General features: G+C 43.4%; 1 protein-coding gene across 1 annotated transcript in view; it reads left to right on the forward strand.

The window, feature by feature from the left end:
• The window catches only part of FBXL13 (F-box and leucine rich repeat protein 13), a 244,710-nt gene that overhangs the window by 202,450 nt on the left and 21,533 nt on the right, over positions 1 to 20,727 (forward strand). Inside the window, exon 18 of the mRNA XM_008258313.5 lies at positions 5,924 to 6,007. Coding sequence (XP_008256535.3) covers positions 5,924 to 6,007 — 84 coding nt within the window. The remainder of the gene's footprint in view (positions 1 to 5,923; positions 6,008 to 20,727) is intronic.

The raw sequence follows: 20,727 nt of genomic DNA on the forward strand, positions 1-20,727 counted from the left end.
TGCTGCCAGCGCACCGCGCTGATCTGATGGCAGGAGCCAGGTGCTTCTCCTGGTCTCCCATGGGGTGCAGGGCCCAAGCACTTGGGCCATCATCCACTGCACTCCCGGGCCACAGCAGAGAGTTGGCCTGGAAGAAGAGCAACCGGGACAGAATCCGGCGCCCCGACCGGGACTAGAACCCGGTGTGCCGGCGCCGCTAGGTGGAGGATTAGCCTATTGAGCCACAGCGCTGGCCTGAAATACATCCCTTTTAAAACGTCAAAAGGATAGCATTTATAAAGCAGTGCTCCCCAATTGCCAGTATCATCCCTGATTTAGGCATGGGTCACCAGTGACTACTACAGACTTGCAGCCTCCACGAATCCCACCACAGGGCACCAGTAAATAAAGAGGGGGAGATGTTCCTCTTCTAAAAAGGGGAGCTGGTGGTCACCACCTAACCAAGTGAACTGGCAGCATCACCAGATATGGGACAACAGCCTGACAATATGTGCCTCCTGCCAGGATGCGATAGAACTAAGGTAGCCTTGTTTTGCAAAAGGTGCTTATTCTGGCTTAAGTCATTAGAGTCGGACATTCTACATAATTAATTGGCCTGGGCTCTTTAAAACAGTCAGTCTTGAAAGAAAAAGTTTAAAGGAAAAAGAATGCTCAAGAGACACAATAATCAGACATAGTGCATGAATTCTTACTGGGTCCTTGATACAAAATAATTGAATATTGACTTAGAATTAGATATTGTGGCATTACTGGTAATTTTCTTATACTACATAGGTGTATACTCTATGCATAATAATATATGTTATACCCTCATCACAGAATATCTAGAGATAAAATATCATGATATCTGAGACTTGTTTTTAAATTGTTCAGGGAAATTTCTGAATAAATACAGAAAAGCAGATGTATATACATATAACTATCTATTGGTATAAATCTAAAACTGTATGAGAGTACTTTTTAAAAAATTCATAGAAAATGGACTTAAAAATAAGTATATTTTGGTGCTAAAAATATTCAAAACCCACGTATAGCTTTTTCACAATAGACATTTTCCACAAGCTTTTTGAAGGACCCTCATATTCCTACATAGTTATGAATGAAAATGTGTATGCTATGCACAGTGAAGTAGATGTGGCCAAATGTTTATAATTGGGAAAATAGGTGAAGGGGCATATTGATGTTCCTTGTACCATACTTTGAAACTCTCTCTAGATTCATATAATTTCAAAATAAAGAGTTGGAGGAGGGGTGTGTATGTTAATGATATTCTAAACTAGAATAACATAATTCAGTTATGTAAGCGAGCACACTCATACACACACACACACACACACACACACACACGCTCACTCACCCCTCATTCCAACATTTGCTAACAAGTTCAAGCTTAAGGTCCGTCTACATCAGCTAAATAATTCCAGATGTAAAATTTTGGGAAATAGAGTGGAGTGTTCAAGAATGTGTGTTCTCCCAGATGTCCAGCGTGCGTCTATCTGTTCCTGGCGGTGTTGAGTCTTCCCTCCCGCTGCTCCCAGTGACCCTGCACTGAAATGCTGCCCAGCGACTCACACTTTCCCCATGAAGTCTCTGTTCACGCCACATCTCAGCCTGAAATGCTGTTCCCATCATCGCGCTGATCAAAAAGCACAGCCTTGAGGCTTAGTTCAAATCCTCTTCCCTCCTTGCAAGTGTTTCCTAGAGGGCCACCTCTTCCAACCGCTACCTCTCTGGAAACACATGCCTCCTTCTTTCTGGAGTCATGGTCACTCATGTACCAGCTCACAGTTCCTCAACAGGGAGGTTTGTGACATCCAGCTTCCAGAGGATAGGTCCGAGGCCTTGGGCTCTAGGCACCTGCTTCCTGTGTGAGCCTGAAACCAGGGCTGTCACATGCGGCCAGGTTTCCATGGGACCCTGATGGCCTCAGCGGCAGGTCCCTCACTTCGATGGGCTTTGGGGTGCTCCCCAGGATTGCTGTGGGTTCCCCGAGCCTCATCTTCTCGCACAGCCTGCACTGCTGGTGACTCTGTGCTTCACCTGATGATGCAATCGAGCCTCCGTCTACACCCTGGGAAGAGGAAACCAAAGCCTCTCTCTGCAAAAGCATCCGAGGGTTTGGCTGACTTTGAAAGGAGAACACGTGCAGTGATACCAGGGCTCCCTGAGTAGCAGGCATCAGTCTGCCTTTTGCCCCGCTGAGGCCCCAGTGCTGCAGGCTGCTGGCTCCTCTTCCCGCCCCGTTCTTCTCTTCAATGCCCACTCTGCTGTCTGTCTCCATCTTCCCAGAGATAAAACCTCAGCACCAGTCAACCACCAAGGTTTTTCATCTCAAGCACTTAAGGTATTGAACAAAACAAAGCAGCAATGATCCACAGTTTCCTCCTTCAGAGGAATTATATGATCAATTTCAGATAATTTTAAAAATATCCATAATAAATCCATTCACACATGCCATCCTACTTCATAATGTAATGCCTTCGCACTTCCTATTCCTCCTGCCTAGAGCGTCCTTCCCTCCTTCGTCTTGGCGACTTACACTTTGCCGCTCACGACTCTCCTCCAGGCAGCCCTCCAGGCACAGCTGCTGGCCCGAACACCCCTCTCCCAAACACCACTGTGTGGTCCTGACCTCTCCCTGGGTTGTCACGGTCCTCTCCTCATGTCTGTCTGCCAGGCCACACTGTGGGTTCCTTGAAACAAACACAGCATCTCATGGACTGTTCTACATCTGTGAAGCATCTATCCCAGCTTCTGATCAGTATTATACATGCGAAATAAATATTTATTGAATGATAAATTAAGAATGATTTTTTTTCTAGATCTGAGATTTAAGACTTTCTACAGATACAAAGAAAAATCTTTAAAAAGTTGAAACTGTCAGTTGTTTAGAAGAACACCTCCTAATTTGGAGCATTTTTGAACCTCAGGTGCCAAATAGAACATGTACCTAACCGCCTGTGTCGTACTTTAGGTCACTACTCAGAAAAGCTTCTGGGTGTCTCACACACGCATATCCCGAAGCCCTCAAGTTCTCTTATGTGCATGGTGCACTTCACTTGTTCAGAGGAAATGCAGGAGGAGGCGTTTGGTGGGCTGTGGGAATATTGTCTTCATTTATACAATTACCGCATCAATCAATTCACTTTCTTAACATCTTTATTGAGAAAGAGTTCACATACCATAAAATTCATGGATATCAACTGTACAATTCAGTGGTTTCGAGGATATTCACAGGGTTGCATAACTCTCACCATAATCTAATTCCAGAACATTTTCATCACTTAGAAAAAGAACCCTCTTCCATGAGCAACCACACCTTATTTCTATCGCTCTTCCAGTTCTACTTCCTGTTTCTATATAGTTGCCATATACAATCGTGTGAAATGCAGCCTTTTGGGTCTGGCTTCTTTTATTTAGGATCATGTTTTCAAGGTTTACCCATATAGTGGCCTGTGTCTTTTGATTACCAGATGCTATTCATTGTATGCATATAGCACATTTTATTTACCCTTTCATCAGTTGATAGACATTTGGGTTGTCTCCACATTTTTCTATGATAAGTGTTGCTTCTATGAACGTTTGTGTAGTACAAGGTTTTCTGGGGGCATATTTTAATGTCTCTTTGATATATAAACCTCGGAGTAGAACTGGGGGATCATATGAACACATAAGCTATTAAATGTCATACCTAGCAAATGCACTTCATTTAAAGCTTACCTTAAAAAAATTCTAGGAGCTGGCACTGTGGCACATTGGGTTAGAACTCTGGCCTGCAGTGTTGACATCCCATGTGGAAACCGGTTTGAGTCCTGGCTCCCCACTTCCAAGCCAGCTCCCTGCTAATGCATCTGGGAAAGCAACGGAGGATGGCCCAAGTCCTTGGGCCCCTGCACCCACATGGGAAACCTGGAAGAAGCTCCTGTCTCCTGGCTTCAGATCATCACAGCTCTGGATGTTGTGGCCATTTGGGGAGTGAACCAACAGATGGAAGACCTCTCTCTCTCTCTCTGTCTCTGCCTCTCTCTGTGACTCTGTCTTTCAAATAAATAAAATAAATATTTAAAAAGCATTCTAATTTGTCAGCATGGAAGTAAACCTTCAAATACAAACTGTAGAGATAACTTCATAGGACAAATTCCCCAGAGGATTAAAAAAACAAACAAACAAACAAACAAAAAAACACTTCACTATGATCAAGTATAGGGCAAAGGGACAAAGCTTGCTTCCCTTCTTGGTATTGTTCAGATAATTTGGTTTCTATTGGGGGAATATCCCAACCCTTCCAATTCTTCTGACATGAATCAATTAGCATCCACATCTGGAACCCAGACCACAGTCAATGGCTCCATGGGGTTTGGTCATTCTTTGTTTTTGAAACAGGAGGCAGAAGACATAATATGTTCCTAGCAAAAGAATTGTAGTCACAATCAAGTTAAAAGAATGAACAGACTGATCTTATTTGGGGGTGGTGGGCAAGACTGTTAAATGAAATTAGAAATCACAGTTTAAATAGTGGCTTAAATCAAGTACTTTTTTCATTGATTTGGACTTTTTTTTAAAAATTTATTTGAAAATCAGAGTTAGAAAGGGAAAGACATACACACATGGAGAGAGAGAGAGAAATCTTCCATTTGCTGGTTCACTCCCCAAATGGCCACAATGGCCAGGGTTTGGCAAGGCCGAAGCCAGGAGTTTCATCCAGGTCTCCCATGTGCTTGACAGGGGCCCAAACACTTGGGTCATCTTTGCTGCTTTTCCAAAACCATTAGTAGGGAGCTGGATTGGAAGTGCAGCAGCTGGGACACAAACTGGCACCCATATGGGATGCTGGTGTCGCAGGCAGCGGCTTTACCTGCTACAACACAATGCCCAACCCTATTTGGATTTTATTCTTATTCTTATTGCTATTATTACAAAGGAAAGGAAAAGTAGGATCATCAATATTTTCATAACCTATTTTTAATGATGGTTCAAATGCTGTATTTGAAACCAATAAAATGTAAGGCCTGTCTGAAAATATAAAAAGGACAAATCCATATTCTGGTTCTGACATTTTCTCTACTCTGCAGCTCTGGAATCATAGAATGGGAATAAAAGCTGCTCTTGCGTCCTAGAGGCACATCACATGGGATTATCAAAGTGCTGTAGTCCTGAATGCTGAACTGGAGGGTGGCACCTACAAGGGGTGCCAGAAAACTCATGGAAAAGTGGAATGAAAAGACAGGTTTACTTGGGGACAGAAAGAATTTTGAGATTCCTGCATAGTTTTTTTCATGCTGTGTGTTTTCCATGAACTGTATTTGCAGAGCCTTTGTATAAGCCACACTCTGTATTTCCTTATCTGAGTGCTGTGCCAGCCAGTTTGGGGGAGGAGAGGGAGAATATTGAGAGACCAGACAGCATGACCAAAAATGTAAGGGCTGAGAAGTGTGATCTGTTATGATTTACCTGAAAAAGAAGTTGGCTGTTAGTGGACAGTTGTCTCCCTCTAGGCCTTTTACAGATCTTCTCCCTTTTTCTTTAAGGCATTAGACATAAAATGAGCTGAAGATTTTAAGTTTTTACGTGAGGCATAAATAAGAATGTATGACAAATGCATTCATCCTCGTGAAGTGTCTTCAAAATAAAGCTGTAAGTTAGATTTGTTTATATGGAATCAGATAACATTTACTTGGAAACAGGGAGCAAGATAAGGAATTTTCTGGTTCTGGGATTCCTCAACACTTTTTGCAAAACATTAGGGACAAATTGAAAGTTTAATTTAATGTCATTGTCTAATTAAAGTGATTTTAAGTTGTAGGCATAAAGAAATGTAAGAAGCTAATTTTTTTCCCAGTTTGCACAAATTGCTTATGTTGTTAGATTGCACAGGTGATTTCTGCACTGAATTATAATCACCAAATGCTCTTTGTATTTTTAGGGTTTGATGGTACTTTCCAGACACAAAAAACTGAAGGAACTTTCTCTATCTGACTGTGGTAAAATCACAGATGTTGGAATTCAGGTGAGCAAATTAAGATCTTGTGTAAAAGAATTCAGATTGAATTTTAAGCACACAGAAATTAACTTTCTGGTCACAATAGGAAAATATATGGATTGGAAATGTGACAACACATATATATTCGCTGTTGGGTCAAGATTAACTCTGGACTCTAAGCTGGATTGCCAGGGCCTGAAGTGGCTACAAGATTTGATTTCCATTCTACCCTCTCTGCTCTCTCTTCCTCATGTCAGACTCATGAAGGGATGGTAAAAGCCTTCTCATGTACCAAAGTGCTCTGCAGGTAGAAATGTTATATAATCTAACCATGAAAAACAGTTGAAACGGGGAGTTTGAACAACTGTGCAGGTACTTGACAATTAGGAGCTGAAGTTACCCAAACATACTCGGTCGCGTGTTATATTGGAATGGGAAGCACGAGATAAACAGTTGGGTAGGATGAATGATTATGTGCCTAATTGATACTTCAAAAATTCACAAAGGTAAATCTGCTAGACCTGGACTTGAGTGATGTGCAGGACATCATCAAGTAGATATTATTATTACTTATGAGTCAGACACAGTACAGTTTTTTAAAATCACATTAAGCGTGTCAGTGTGTAAGGGGGACAGAAACCCAAATCATAATCATGCATGTATCAAGCAGGAGGTAATTCATAATGTGGAAACTTAGACCCACTGCAAGCTCTAGAAGAATGTGTCTGGAGAGTTTAAAACCCCAACCACTCATGAAAACCTGGGGAATGGAGAGGAAGAAAGTGTTGTGGGGTTGCTGGGTCAAGATGTCATCAGATGGCTTGTCTCAATACAAGCAAGAATTCGAGAAAGAGATGTGGATAAACATTAGCAGAGGACTAAAATGTACTTACATGTAAAGCTAAAACACACAGTTGAGAGGGAGTATGGGTGTAACCTACTAGCAGAAAAATCCAAGAGACTCCTTTAAGATCAAGCTATGGGGGCCGGCACTGTGGCATAGCTGGTGAAGCCGCCGCCTACAGTGCCAGCATCCCATATGGGCATCGGCTGCTCCACTTCTGATCCAGCTCTGTGCTAATACACCTGGAAAAGCAGTAGAAGGTGGTCTTGGGGCCCTGCACCCAGATGGGAGACCTGGAAGAAGCTCCTGGCTTCAGCCTGATGGAAGACTTCTCTCTCTCTCTCTCTTTCTCCCCCTCTTCCTCTCTCTCTCTTTGTCTCTCTGCTCCCCTCTCTAACTCTGCATTTTGAATAAATAAATAAATATTTTAAAAAATAAATAAAAAGCTTAAACCATGACTTATATACTGCAGTTAATTTAAGGGTTAAGGAATGCATTTACACAAAGCTTTATTCATGAATATGACATACTCAGGCTTCAATAGGTCTTTGGCAAGGTGATAGACCAAAGGACTTTCAAATAAAGCAATAAAATATTAAAGTTCATAATGTTGGGTTGTATTTTGTATATGGTGATCATTTACATTTGACCAATAACTGTAAATTATTGAGAAATCCTGAAACCTACCACAGTAATGACATAGCCTCCTGTCTGTCGCTTGTGCCTTCTTGCATTCCTGCATGCAATCTGCATGCTATAATTTGTTGTGCTTCTTGGCATAAGACAGTATTGACCAAATCTGAGGCTAACTTATGAGACCAGTGTTTTCTGCATTACATTTTGAATCTTTGGGCTCTAGATTTATTTGTGTGTGTATACTCTGTATAGTCTAATAATTATATTATTTTAGGTGTGATGAGATTTTTAGATGAAAGCATTTATCCTTACTCTGAGCATAAAGCTGAGTGCTGGCATATCTTTTGAAAATTTTAGTCTTCTAAAAATCAGTATGTATTTATTTTCAGTGCTCTGAAAGAGAAAATAGAAAAGAAGCATGGCACCCAGGGCTATGAAAATACAGAATTCTCTTTACTAGTTGTGCAAGATCAGCTAATCTACTCAGGTTCACAAAAAGGAAATTTTTCTCTCTCGTAATCCCACTTCCCTCTTTTTCTGTGTGTTGTGACTTTTCAAAGTTTTACCTCTTCCGGGCACATGGTAATCTCTCCTCCTGGCCTCTTTCAGCCCAGGTAGTAAGTCTGAGAGGCAGCAGACAGACAAGGAGGGGAGAGAGTGACACAGGAACCAAGTTCACAATCTGTATCTGGATTTACAGAGACAGGGGGAATCAAACAAATGGATTAAATTGAGATTCAGTCTGCATTAAACATGTTCAGATTACCCTCAGGGCATCAGGAATTCTCTCCTTTTGCATGCAAGTTAAAGATCTGAGAGAGTCTCATTAGCAAGAGACACTGAAAACACTCCACAGAATGCATTTAATGAGAAAAATGAAGACATTTATTTTTACCCTGCTCAGGTTTTGCAAGAGTCATGACCATAATAAGAATAAAAAATTACCTCATTTTAGTGTTTTACTGGAAACCACAGCACACGCAGATTGAGTATCTGGAACTGCCAACGTATTGACTTGTGACTCTGGCTTTAATTACTTTCTCTAACTTGAGTTTTTCTTTTCTGAGAACATGAGCTATTCGGTGATTATGTTAAATTAGAATTATTTGGTGCTCTTGAAAGACATTTTGGGAGAGGTTGTTAATACAACCCTAATTTAGCATTTCTTAAGAAATCTTTTTCTTGGGCATTTTATGAATTTCATTAAATAACAGACTGTCGAGGTTGGCAAAGGAGCAAGTTTCACTGGAGGTGTTAACAGTACAGATAAATTTGAAGTTCTGTCTTATTTAGTGTTCTGGATGGAACCAATGGAATAAATCCAGTAATGTACTCTGGTTCCTTTTTATACTTCCTTAATCGTTTGCATTTCTCATTCCCTTTTGAGGATGAAGAATGCTGTAAATACATTAGTGTAATATCCACATATATGAATTTGTGCATTTATGTGCAGATCATCTGTGAGTGAAAATCTTGCAGCTAAACAAGAATTTGTGATGATTTCAATCTTAGAAGATTGAGGTAGCTGGTCAAGAAAGGGAGGGAGGAAGCTTCATCAGGACCCAACACAGAGACTATGAACCATGTGCACTGTGTGTGTTTACATGTACATATACATGTAAATGTGCACCTACTGATGGTGTGTGTCAATTCAATTTGTATAGATGTTAGCACATTGAGGTCGCACGTGTTTACTACCTACCTAGTATATTGTGGAAATTAAATACATGTATATATTAGATTCCGTACATATGTCAGTGTGTATAAAATATATTTATAACATGCAAATTGTATGTAGGGATGCTATAAGATTATACATATATTTTCAATGTTTATATGTTTATTTACATTTTATTTGAAAGGCAGAGAGAAAGAAACAGATATTCTGTTGGTTGGTTCATTACCCACATGTCTGCAACAGCCAAGGCTGGACTGGGTGGAAGCCAGGGACACAGAATTAACTTTCCATGAACTTTTTGAAGACCGCTTCATAGTTTGATAATTTATTTGTACTTAAGCACATAAAACAGATATTGACAACCAAATTATTTCTTTTTTTTTTCCATTTATTCTACACCATTTATGACCTAATCATTTTATTTTTATTTTTATTTTTTTTATCTTTTATTTAATGAATATAAATTTCCAAAGTATGACTCATGGGTTACAATGGCTTCCGCCCCCCGATACTGTCCCTCCCACCCACAACCCTCCCCTTTCCCACTCCCTCTCCCCTTCCATTCACATCAAGATTCATTTTCGATTATCTTAATATACAGAAGATCAGCTTAGTATACTTTTTTTTTTTTTTTTGACAGGCAGAGTGGACAGTGAGAGAGAGAGACAGAGAGAAAGGTCTTCCTTTTGCCATTGGTTCACCCTCCAATGGCCGCCGCGGCCGACGCGCTGCGGCCGGCGCACCGCGCTGATCCGATGGCAGGAGCCAGGAGCCAGGTGCTTTTCCTGGTCTCCCATGGGGTGCAGGGCCCAAGCACCTGGGCCATCCTCCACTGCACTCCCTGGCCACAGCAGAGGGCTGGCCTGGAAGAGGGGCAACCGGGACAGAATCCGGCGCCCCGACCGGGACTAGAACCCGGTGTGCCGGCGCCGCTAGGCGGAGGATTAGCCTAGTGAGCCGTTAAGTAAGGATTTCAACAGTTTGCTCCCACACAGAAACATAAAGTGAAAAATAATAAATGATTTTTTTTAAATGATGATGAAATCAGATCAGACCTATTGTCATGTTTAATCCCAGTGAGAGTCAAGTTGGGAATTGATAATTTCTTTTTTTTTTTTTTACAGAAGATCAGTTTAGTTTACATTAAGTAAAGATTTCAATCGTTTGCACCCCCATAGAAACACAAAGTGAAATATACTGTTTGAGTACTCGTTATAGCATTAAGCCTCAGTGTACAGCACATTAAGGACAGAGATCCTACATGAGGAGTAAGTGCACAGTGACTCCTGTTGTTGACTTTACAAATTGACACTCCTGTTTATGGCATCAGTAATCTCCCTATGCACCAGTCATGAGTTTCCAAGGCTATGGAAGCCCCTTGAGTTCTCCGACTCTTATCTTGTTTAGACACGGTCATAGTCAAAGTGGAGGTTCTCTCCTCCCTTCAGAGAAAGGCACCTCCCTCTTTGAAGACCTGTTCTTTCCACTGGGATCTCACTCACAGAGATCTTTTTGCCAGAGTGTCTTGGCTTTCCATGCCTGAAATACTCTCATGGGCTTTTCAGCCAGATCCGAGTGCCTTTAGGGCTGATTCTGAGGCCAGAGTGCTATTTAGGACATCCGCGATTCTATGAGTCTGCTGAGTATCTCACTTCCCATGTTGGATCACTCTCCCCTTTATTTATTCTATCGGTTAGTGTTAGCAGATACTAGACTTGTTTATGTGCTCCCTTTGACTCTTAGTCCTTTCATTATGATCAATTGTGAACTGAAATTGATCACTTGGAATAGTGAGATGGCATTGGCACATGACACCTTGATGGGATTGAACTGGAATCCCCTGGTATGTTTCCAACTCTACCAATTGGGGCAAGTCAGCCCGAGCATGCCCCAAATTATACATCTCTTCCCTCTCTTATTCCCACTCTTATGTTTAACAGGGATCACATTTCAGTTAATTTTCAACACTTAAGAATAACTGTGTGATAATTACAGAATTAAACCAGTCATATTAAGTAGAACAGACAAAAAAAAATACTATGAGGGATAATGTATTAAGTTGTCCATTAGCAGTCAGGGCTATGCTGATCAAGTCACCATTTCTCATAGTGTCCATTTCACTTCAGGAGGTTTCCTTTTTGGTGTTCAGTCAGTTGTCACCGATCAGGGAGAACATATGGTATTTGTCCCTTTGGGACTGGCTTACTTCACTCAGCATGATGTGTTCCAGATTCCTCCATTTTGTTGCAAATGACTGGATTTCGTTGTTTCTTACTGCGGTATAGTATTCTAAAGAATACATATCCCATAATTTCTTTATCCAGTCTACCATTGATGGGCATTTAGGTTGGTTCCAGGTCTTGGCTATTGTGATTTGAGCTGCAATAAACATTAGGGGGCAGACCGCTTTTTTGTTTGCCAATTTAAATTCCTTTGGGTAAATTCCAAGGAGTGGGATGGCTGGGTCAAACGGTAGGGTTATATTCAGGTTTCTGAGGAATCTCCAGACTGATTTCCATAGTGGCTTGACCAGTTTGCATTCCCACCAACAGTGGGTTAGTGTCCCTTTTTCCCCACATCCTCGCCAGCATCTGTTGTTGGTAGATTTCTGTATGTGAGCCATTCTAACCGGGGTGAGGTGAAACCTCATTGTGGTTTTGATTTACATTTCCCTGATTGCTAGTGACCTTGAACATTTTTTCATGTGCCTGTTGGCCATTTGGATTTCCTCTTTTGAAAAATGTCTATTGAGGTCCTTGGCCCATCTCTTAAGTGGGTTGTTGGTTTTGTTTTTGTGGAGTTTCTTGATCTCTTTGTAGATTCTGGTTATTAACCCTTTATCTGTTGCATAGTTTGCAAATATTTTTTCCCATTCTGTCGGTTGTCTCTTCACTCTCCTGACTGTTTCTTTTGCAGTACAGAAACTTCTCAATTTGATGCAATCCCAATAGTTGATTTTGGCTTTGACTGTATGTGCCTCCCAGGTCTTTTCCAGAAATTCTTTGCCTGTGCCAATATCTTGAAGGGTTTCTCCAATGTTCTCTAATAACTTAATGGTGTCAGGACGTAGATTTAGGTCTTTAATCCACGTTGAGTGGATTTTTGTGTAAAGTGTAAGGTAGGGGTCTTGCTTCATGCTTCTGCACGTGGAAATCCAGTTTTCCCAGCACCATTTATTGAATAGACTGTCCTTGCTCCAGGAATTGGTTTTAGATCCTTGATCAAATATAAGTTGGCTGTAGATGTTTGGATTGATTTCTGGTGTTTCAATTCTGTTCCATTGGTCTATCCATCTGTTTCTGTACCAGTACCATGCTGTTTTGATTACAACTGCCCTGTAGTATGTCCTGAAGTCTGGTATTGTGATGCCTCCGGCTTTGTTTTTGTTGTACAAGATTGCTTTAGCTATTCGAGGTCTCTTGTGCCTCCATATGAATTTCAGCATCATTTTTTCTAGATCTGCGAAGAATGTCTTTGGTATCTTGATTGGGATTGCATTGAATCTATAAATTGCTTTTGGGAGAATGGACATTTTGATGATGTTGATTCTTCTAATCCTTGGTTAAGTTTATTCCAAGGTATTTGATTGTTTTTGTAGCTATTGTGAATGGGATTGATCTTAGCAGTTCTTTCTCAGTCATGGCATTGCTTGTGTATACAAAGGCTGTTGATTTTTGTGCATTGATTTTATATCCTGCCACTTTGCCAAACTCCTCTATGAGTTCCAATAGTCTCTTAGTAGAGTTCTTTGGATCCTCTAAGTACATAATCATATCGTCTGCAAAGAGGGATAGTTTGACTTCTTCCTTCTTCATTTGTATTCCTTTGATTTCTTTTTCTTGTCTGATGGCTCTGGCTAAAACTTCCAGAACTATGTTAAATAGCAGTGGTGAGAGTGGGCATCCCTGCCTGGTGCCAGATTTCAGTGGAAATGCTTCCAACTTTTCCCCATTCAATAGGATGCTGGCTGTGGGTTTTTTATAAATTGCTTTGATTATATTGAGGAATGTTCCTTCTATACCCAATTTGGTTAGAGTTTTCATCATGAAAGGGTGTTGAATTTTATCAAATGCTCTCTCTGCATCAATTGAGATAATCATATGGTTTTTCTTCTGCAGTCTGTTAATGTGGTGAATCACATTGATTGATTTGCGAATGTTGAACCATCCCTGCATACCAGGGATGAATCCCACTTGGTCTGGGTGGATGATTTTCCTGATGTGTTGTTGTATTCTAATGGCCAGAATTTTATTGAGGATTTTTGCGTCTATGTTCATCAGGGATATTGGTCTGTAATTTTCTTTCAGTGCTGCATCTTTCTCTGGCTTAGGGATTAAGGTGATGCTGGCTTCATAGAAAGAATTTGGGAGGATTCCTGTCGCTCCCCCTCTTCGTGGAGGAACGACACAGGACCCTGCGCTGTTCTTTCGTCTGCTCGGCCCTCCCCGGGTTTGCTGCTGGTTCTTCCCGGGTTGGCTACTGTCCCTTCCACCTCCGTGGAAGGGCGGTTCCCCCTGCCACATTCCCCACTTCCGCAGGGGAGCGGCACACCGCCGGCCGGCTCTCTTGGGGGCTGCACAGGTGTTCCCCTTAGATGTTCCTGGTGCATGCCGTCTCTCTCCTCCTTTATAGTCCTCCTCTGCCAATCCCAACTCGGCTGCCCACATGCCGAGTACGCTGCTCTCCTCCAATCAGGAGCAGGTCCTGCTGTTTATTGGTTGAACTGGAGGCAGCTGTGTAGAAGCTGTTTTCTTCTCTCCCAGCGCCATATTGTGGGAGAGCAGATGCATAGAATAAGTCTTAATTCCAGTAACTTAGTCCAGTCCAGTTTGCTCCCCACAGATCCCCCTTTCTTTTTATTTTTTGGCGTTGATACGCGCCTGTCTTCGGTGTCCCGCGGCACACACTCTGCTCTACTTGCTAGAGTTGCCACAGGTTCTTACAAGTCCTATCAATCAGGCAAACCGAATCCGGGTCCTCTCTTCGCCATGTTGTGAGGAGGTTTTTAGGCGCTGATGCGTGCCTGTGTTCGGTGACCTGCGGCTCACACTCTGGTTGAGCCGCCTGCTGGTGCTTACCGCCTTAATCAGGCAGACCGAATCCAAGCCTCCTAATTGCTGTGTTGTGGGGAGGCCTTACTGATGTTAATTCGTGCCTGTCTTCGGTGACCTGCGGCGCATAAGCTGCTAGCCGCCCGCAGGTGCTCATCGCCTCACTTATCGGGCAGACCGAATCCAAGCCTTCTAATTGCGGTATTGTGGGGAGGCCTTTCTATTTCTCTATTTCTCTATCTCCGGGCATTCCTATTTCTCCCATTTTACTTCTATCTTCCAGCATTCCTATTTCTCTCATTTTACTTCTAAACTTCTGTTTCTCTTATCCCTGCGGCTTTCCGGCGCCCGCCCCGAGGCTGCTTCTCGGCGGCTTTCCGGCTCTGAGCTGCTTCAGCCCGCGCCTCTCTCATCTGCGCGGCTTCGCACTAGCCCAGCGTTCCCTATCTACTTGAGCCCCGCACGCTCTGTCTGCGCGCGGCAGCCTCCACGAGTCACACAGCCCCAGCTCACGTCTCCGCTACTAGCATTCAATCTAAGTTCCCCGGGCTAACCTGGCGAATTCAACTTTTCGCCCCTTATTCCCAGGCTAACTTGAGAATCCCAAAGTGGCTTTCGTCTCCGCCTCGGCCTGCCCCCCGCGGCTTCAATTTCCCTAACATTTTTCTCTACCCGGTATGTTTCCCCAAGCCTTCCTCCAACAATACTCCTCCCTCATTTCTCCTGGCCTCTCCCCACAGTCCGCATCCAAGTCTGTTTGTTCTAGCTTTCACTTTCGCTTTCGACCTTAGAGATTTCTCCCAGCTTCCCCCCGTAGTCAGTATCTGAGTCTATGCCTAGGCTTTCAATAGCTTCTTCCGGCACCTTTTTCGTCCGGCTTTTCCCTAGGCTGTTTGCTAGTCTCTCTCTCCGAAACTTTCCCACTTCTTCCCGTTTCTTCCCTCCTAAGTTTCCTATCCGTCCTAGGTTTCCTATCCGAGCTAGGTTTCCTATCCATCCTGGGTTTCCTATCCGAGTCACGGCACCATTATGTCGCTCCCCCTCTTCGTGGAGGAACGACACAGGACCCTGCGCTATTCTTTCGTCTGCTCGGCCCTCCCCGGGTTTGCTGCTGGTTCTTCCCGGGTTGGCTACTATCCCTTCCACCTCCGTGGAAGGGCGGTTCCCCCTGCCACTTTCCCCACTTCCGCAGGGGAGCGGCACACCGCCGGCCGGCTCTCTTGGGGGCTGCACAGGTGTTCCCCTTAGATGTTCCTGGTGCATGCCGTCTCTCTCCTCCTTTATAGTCCTCCTCTGCCAATCCCAACTCGGCTGCCCACACGCCGAGTACGCTGCTCTCCTCCAATCAGGAGCAGGTCCTGCTGTTTATTGGTTGAACTGGAGGCAGCTGTGTAGAAGCTGTTTTCTTCTCTCCCAGCGCCATATTGTGGGAGAGCAGATGCATAGAATAAGTCTTAATTCCAGTAACTTAGTCCAGTCCGGATTGCTCCCCACAGATTCCCTCTTTTTCGATTGTTCTGAATAGTTTGAGAAGAAATGGGATTAGTTCTTCTTTAAATGTCTGGTAGAATTCAGCAGTGAATCCATCTGGTCCTGGGCTTTTCTTTGTTGGGAGGGCCTTTATTACTGTTTCAATTTCTGTTTCAGTTATGGGTCTATTTAGGTTTTCTATGTCTTCATGGACAACCAAATTATTTCTAATGGTAAGGAAATTGTTTTGAATATCCTCTTTTAAGAAATAATTTATTAACTATTATTCCTTTGAATGAATGTATTTTTGGAGGTACTCAAATTATAATTGACCAAATAAATTTATGAAGAGTACTTAAAATATAACACTACATAAATGTCTATTGCTAGTATTACAGAGAATAGGAGAATAAACCAGGTAGAAGGGAGACTGGTATAAAAAGTTAAAAACACCAGGTAAATAGAAAATGGGTCACTGTATTTCATTAGGAATGTTATTTTCTTTTCAAAATACAAATGGATTTGTTCACAACATGGAACACCTATGGTCTTGTGTTACGTAGTGACAGTCAGCAAAGGCACATACACAATGTTGGTTCCAGAGATTACCGTGCAGCGGGAAAATCCGTGTCACCTGGTGAGATCATAAGCCATCCTGATGCAGCACAATGCCCGGCTCATGTGTTTGGAGTGCTGCTGCTGCTGTAAACCAACCTGGGGTGCTGCCTTCACAGAGCTGCAGCACGTCCAGTTATATACTGGACAGTAAGCAACTATATTAAGCATTTATGTATTTGCTAGACTTTTATCATTACTCCTGCTATTTATAAGAACAAAAAGTTTACTGTACAACAGTGCGTGGTGTTACACCAGTAGCAGTCTTATGTATGCCATGGTTACAGTATCCTTTGATTGCATCATGAGGCTGTGACAACCATCTAGGTTCGCTAGCTACACTCTGTGATGTTTGTACAACACAATCACCTAACGGCACCTTCCTCAGATTTTACCTTTATCATTAAGTGATGTGTGACTATATTAACACACACACCTACAGTGATCTTTTTAATTCATCTGCAGAATATGAGGGAACTTCAAAGATCACGGGAACATGATATTAAAAGAGAAGTTTATTTTGGTGCAAAATATTCTGGAATCCATGCAGTTTTTCCTTACACGCAATTTCCATGTAAGAATTTTGAAGACCCCTAATATATATGATTTCAAAACTTTTTCACCAAAATAAACTTATCTTTCCATTCCACTTTCCCCCACATTTTAAGAATATCTTGTGTTAAGGTTTTATTGGCCAATGACCCAGTAAAATGGTGTTTGAGATATTATTTAAATTCACAGCAGTGAAAGATAAGGGAAAACCAAGCTTATCTTCACCTCACTGAACCCAGTATTAAGTATGTTTAATATTAGGGCTAGCATTTTTTTTAATTTATTTATTTGAAAGAGTTACAGACAGAGGTAGAGATAGAGGTCAGTTGGTCTTCCATCTGCTGGTTCACTCCCCAGTGGCCACAAAGGCCAGAACTGAGCCAATCTGAAGCCAGGAGCCAGGAGCCAGGAGCTTCTTCCAGGTCTCTCACATGGGTGCAGGGGCCCAAGGACTCGGGCCATCTTCTACTGCTTTCCCAAGTGCATTAGCAGGGAGCTGGATCAGAAGTGGAACAGCCGGGACTGGAACTGGTACCCATTTGTGTTGCTGGTGCTGCAGTCCAAGGCTTTAACCCACTGCGCCAGCCCCCTAGAGCTGTTATTTTAAGCTTATTTTCCAACATCCCAATTCATTTAGTAATCTTGCACATTGACTGTGGCAACTTTCCCGTGTCCCTCACCCCAGAAAGGAGTGTTTTTCATCTTTCTTCAGCCCAAGTCTACGTCTACTTGTATCACACTGTCCATCTCAGCATGTACTGTGTTAGTATGCCCCAAAGGCAGGCCTCTCCCTTCCCACTCATGTGTGGGTGGGACTGATTGAATACTGGAGGAGGAGTGCATACAAGGCCAAAGTGGGCAGATGGAATATTCCCCTTGTATATCAACCTTGTATCCCACAATAAGCTATAAATTTTCCATCTGCTGGTTTACTCCCCAAATAGCCACAATGGCCAGAGCTGGGTAGATCTACAGCCAGGAGCCAGAGGCCAGAGGCTTCTTCTGAGTCTCCCAGATAGGTGCAGGGGCCCAAGTGCTTGGCCCATCTTCTGCTTTCCCAGGCCATCAGCGAGAGCTAGATTGGAAGTGAAGCAGCTGAGACATGAACCAGTGCCCATATAGGATGTGAGTGCCACAGAAGGCGGGTTAGCCTACTATGCGACAGCACCAACCCCATAAATTTTTTTAAAGAACCAGCTTTTGGTTTCCTTGATTTCTCCATTATTTTTCTGTTTTTAATTTCATCATATTGGCTCTAATTTTTATTATTTTTTCCTGCTTATTTTGGATTTAATTTGCTCTTCTAGTTTCTTAAGACAGAAGTTTTGATCATTGATTTTAGATCTTTCTTCTTTTCTAATACACAGACCGAATACTAGAAATCTCTCCCTAGGCACTGCTTTCGGTGTACCCTACAAATTTTCATAAGTTATATTTGTATTTGCATTCATTTCAAGAGATTTAAAAATATCTCTTGAAAATTTCTCTCTGACCCATGTGTTATTTGGAAGTGTCTTGTTTAATCTCTAAATATGTTAGGATTTCCTAGCTATCTTTCTGTTGATTTCTAGCCTCATTCCATTGTGCTTTGTTTTTAAAGATTTATTTCTTTATTTATTGGAAAGGCAGAGATTTACAGAGAGGCAGAGGCAGAGAGAGACAGAGATTCTTCCATGTGCTGGTTCACTCCCCAAATAGCTGCAACAGCTAGAGCTGTGCTGATCCAAAGCCAGGAGCTTCCTCTGGGTCTCCCTGCGGGTGCAGAAGCCCAAGCACTTGGGCCATCTTCTTACTGCTTTCCCAGGCCATCAGCAGGGAGCTGGATCGGAAGAGGAGCAGCCTGGACTCGAATCAGCACCCTTATGGGATGTCAGTGCCACGGACAGAGGCTTAGCCCACTACGCCATAGTGCTGGCCCCCCATTGTGCTTTGAAAGTGTGTTTTGTATGGGTTCTAATCTTTTTTTGTTGTGTTGTTACACAAGGGCCCTGTGTGGCCGTAAGGCATGAGGTGAGGGAACCCGTTCTACATTCCTGTGATTAATTCTCAGTCTTTTAGATGGCCTGGCCCCAGGACTGAGTTCACTTTCCTAATGCCCCCAAACAGGAAAGACAGGAAGGTCAGTGAGGACTGGAGTTGGGCTTTGTCCTGTCTCAGTGTGGAAGGCTGGAGAGGGCTGGAGGTCAGTGTTTCCCTTCACACACATACATGCACTCACACACCCGCCCACCCACACACATACATACACATCCTCCCTATACCCCCCAATACACCTCCCCACACATGTACACAAACCTCCCCCACATATACATACCCACACCACACCCACACGCAACACACACATAACACACCCACACACATACACACACATCGCAACCCACACACATACACAACATCCTCCACGTATACATACACACACCAGACCCAAACCTACACCCACACATAACACATCCACACACATACACATACATACACATACACACAGCACACACATCACACCCACCCACACACATACATACACATCCCCCCTATACCCCCCCATACAACACCTCCCCACACACATACACAACATCCCCCACATATACATACACACACCACACCCAAACCTACACCCACACATAACACATCCACACACATACACACAGCATACCCCCACACACATACACACACATCACACCCACCCACACACATACACAACAGCCCCCTACATATACATATGCACACTCTGCACCCACACCCATACACAACATACACATGCATACACACAACATACCTGCACATACATACACACACGTTGCACTCAGCACCCACACCCACACACACTCGCACATATATACACACAACATACCCACACATACATATACATACATTGCACCCACACACAGAGTACACCCCCAACACATACATACACATACCCACACATATAAACACACTCCCACACACATACACAGATAACACCCCCACACATACATACATACACACACACCCCACACACTCCCACACATATACAACACCCCTGCACACACATACATACACACACAGCACCCACATACACGTGCAACACACATGCACACATACATACACACAACACATAGATACACCACACTCAAACACACACATAGCACACATACATATCACACCCCCCACACACACATACACACACCCCACACACACTCCCACACACATACAACACCCCTGCACACACATGCATACACACACAGCACCCACATACACGTGCAACACACATGCACACATACATACACACAACACATAGATACTCCACACTCAAACACACACATAGCACACATACATATCACACCCCCCCACACACACATACACACACACACACACATACACACATGCTCACACCATCCCCCACCCCCACCCCACCCCCTTGTTCTGACTCCGGTGGAACCACATTAATCAGGTACTTTCCCTCGAGGACAGGCCTCAGCGAGAGAGGCCTGTTCTTTTCCTGGGATCAGACACTCGGGGATACTCAGACATGGCTACTTGCCCCCTCCCATTGCCTAAAGCATGACTTTTTCCTCTACCTTCACCCTGAGAACCTGGCTGGCCTCCCTGGGGACAAAACCCTTGGAAGCGAGCAGACCCCCTCACCTTGGGCCTGAGGACGTCTCTCAAGCCAGCCCGGTCTCAGCCTCCAGCAGTCAGTCCGTTACCCGTTCGGTATTCCTGCTGATCCTGGATCCCGCGCAGGCTTCGGTTCCGGGCCAGCCCCGGTTCTCGGTGTTCACCTGTGACTCCGGTTCTCAGGCTGGCGGCTTGCCCCGTGACCGCTGTCGTCTGACAGACCTCGGAAGACTTGCGGGTTCTCAGCTTGTTCAGCGTTTCTCCTGTTTGGACGCTGGGAGTGAGAGACAACCGGAAGGCTGGAGCA

The sequence above is a fragment of the Oryctolagus cuniculus genome, chromosome 3 (assembly GCF_051225735.1).
Source record: "Oryctolagus cuniculus isolate XC-2025 breed Fujian yellow rabbit chromosome 3, ASM5122573v1, whole genome shotgun sequence".
Classification (NCBI taxonomy): Eukaryota; Metazoa; Chordata; class Mammalia; order Lagomorpha; family Leporidae; genus Oryctolagus; species Oryctolagus cuniculus.